The 466-nt window shown below is 62.9% G+C and overlaps 1 protein-coding gene across 1 annotated transcript in view; it reads left to right on the top strand.

Annotated features, from left to right (window-relative positions):
- The window catches only part of LOC104495356 (membrane-associated phosphatidylinositol transfer protein 2-like), a gene marked incomplete at its 3' end in the record, with an annotated part of 60,880 nt that extends 60,418 nt beyond the window's left edge, over positions 1-462 (top strand). The window contains exon 24 of the mRNA XM_010138315.1: positions 253-462. Within this exon, the coding sequence (XP_010136617.1) occupies positions 253-462 (210 nt within the window). The remainder of the gene's footprint in view (positions 1-252) is intronic.
- Positions 463-466: the final 4 nt, after the last annotated feature.

Here is a 466-nt window from a genome sequence, read left to right as displayed (position 1 = left end):
GTCAGGTAAGAGGAGCCAGCTTGTCTGAGCCCCGGCGGTGCTGCCAGGGGCCTGCAGCGGGAGGGCAACGGGAATTTGGCTGTCTCAAGACAGGTGTCCGAGCTAGTGTTTGCCAAGAGGACAGGAACTGTCCCGCATCCCAGGACCCATCGCATCTGTCTGAGTGGTTCCATGTCTCGCACATCACCCCAGAAAACCCGGCGCAGCAAACGTGTCGTTTGGCTGCCTGTGGCTATCAGGGAAACGTGTCCCCCTCCCTCTAACGCCTGCCCTCATCCCTCTTGCTGCGCAGTTCATCACGGAGGGGTATGCAGCCCACCTCGCCCAGCTGGAGTACAACCACCGCTCGCGCCCCGCCAAGAACACCACGCGCATGGCGCTGCGGAAAGGCAGCTTCGGGCTGCCCAGCCAGACCGAGTTCCTGCGCAAGAGGAACCACCTGCTGCGGACCATCTCCTCCCAGCCT

Source organism: Buceros rhinoceros, unplaced genomic scaffold, assembly GCF_000710305.1.
Source record: "Buceros rhinoceros silvestris isolate BGI_N320 unplaced genomic scaffold, ASM71030v1 scaffold2146, whole genome shotgun sequence".
NCBI lineage: Eukaryota > Metazoa > Chordata > Aves > Bucerotiformes > Bucerotidae > Buceros > Buceros rhinoceros.
Note: the sequence above shows the minus strand (reverse complement) of the source record. Positions and strands in the feature narration are given on the sequence as shown.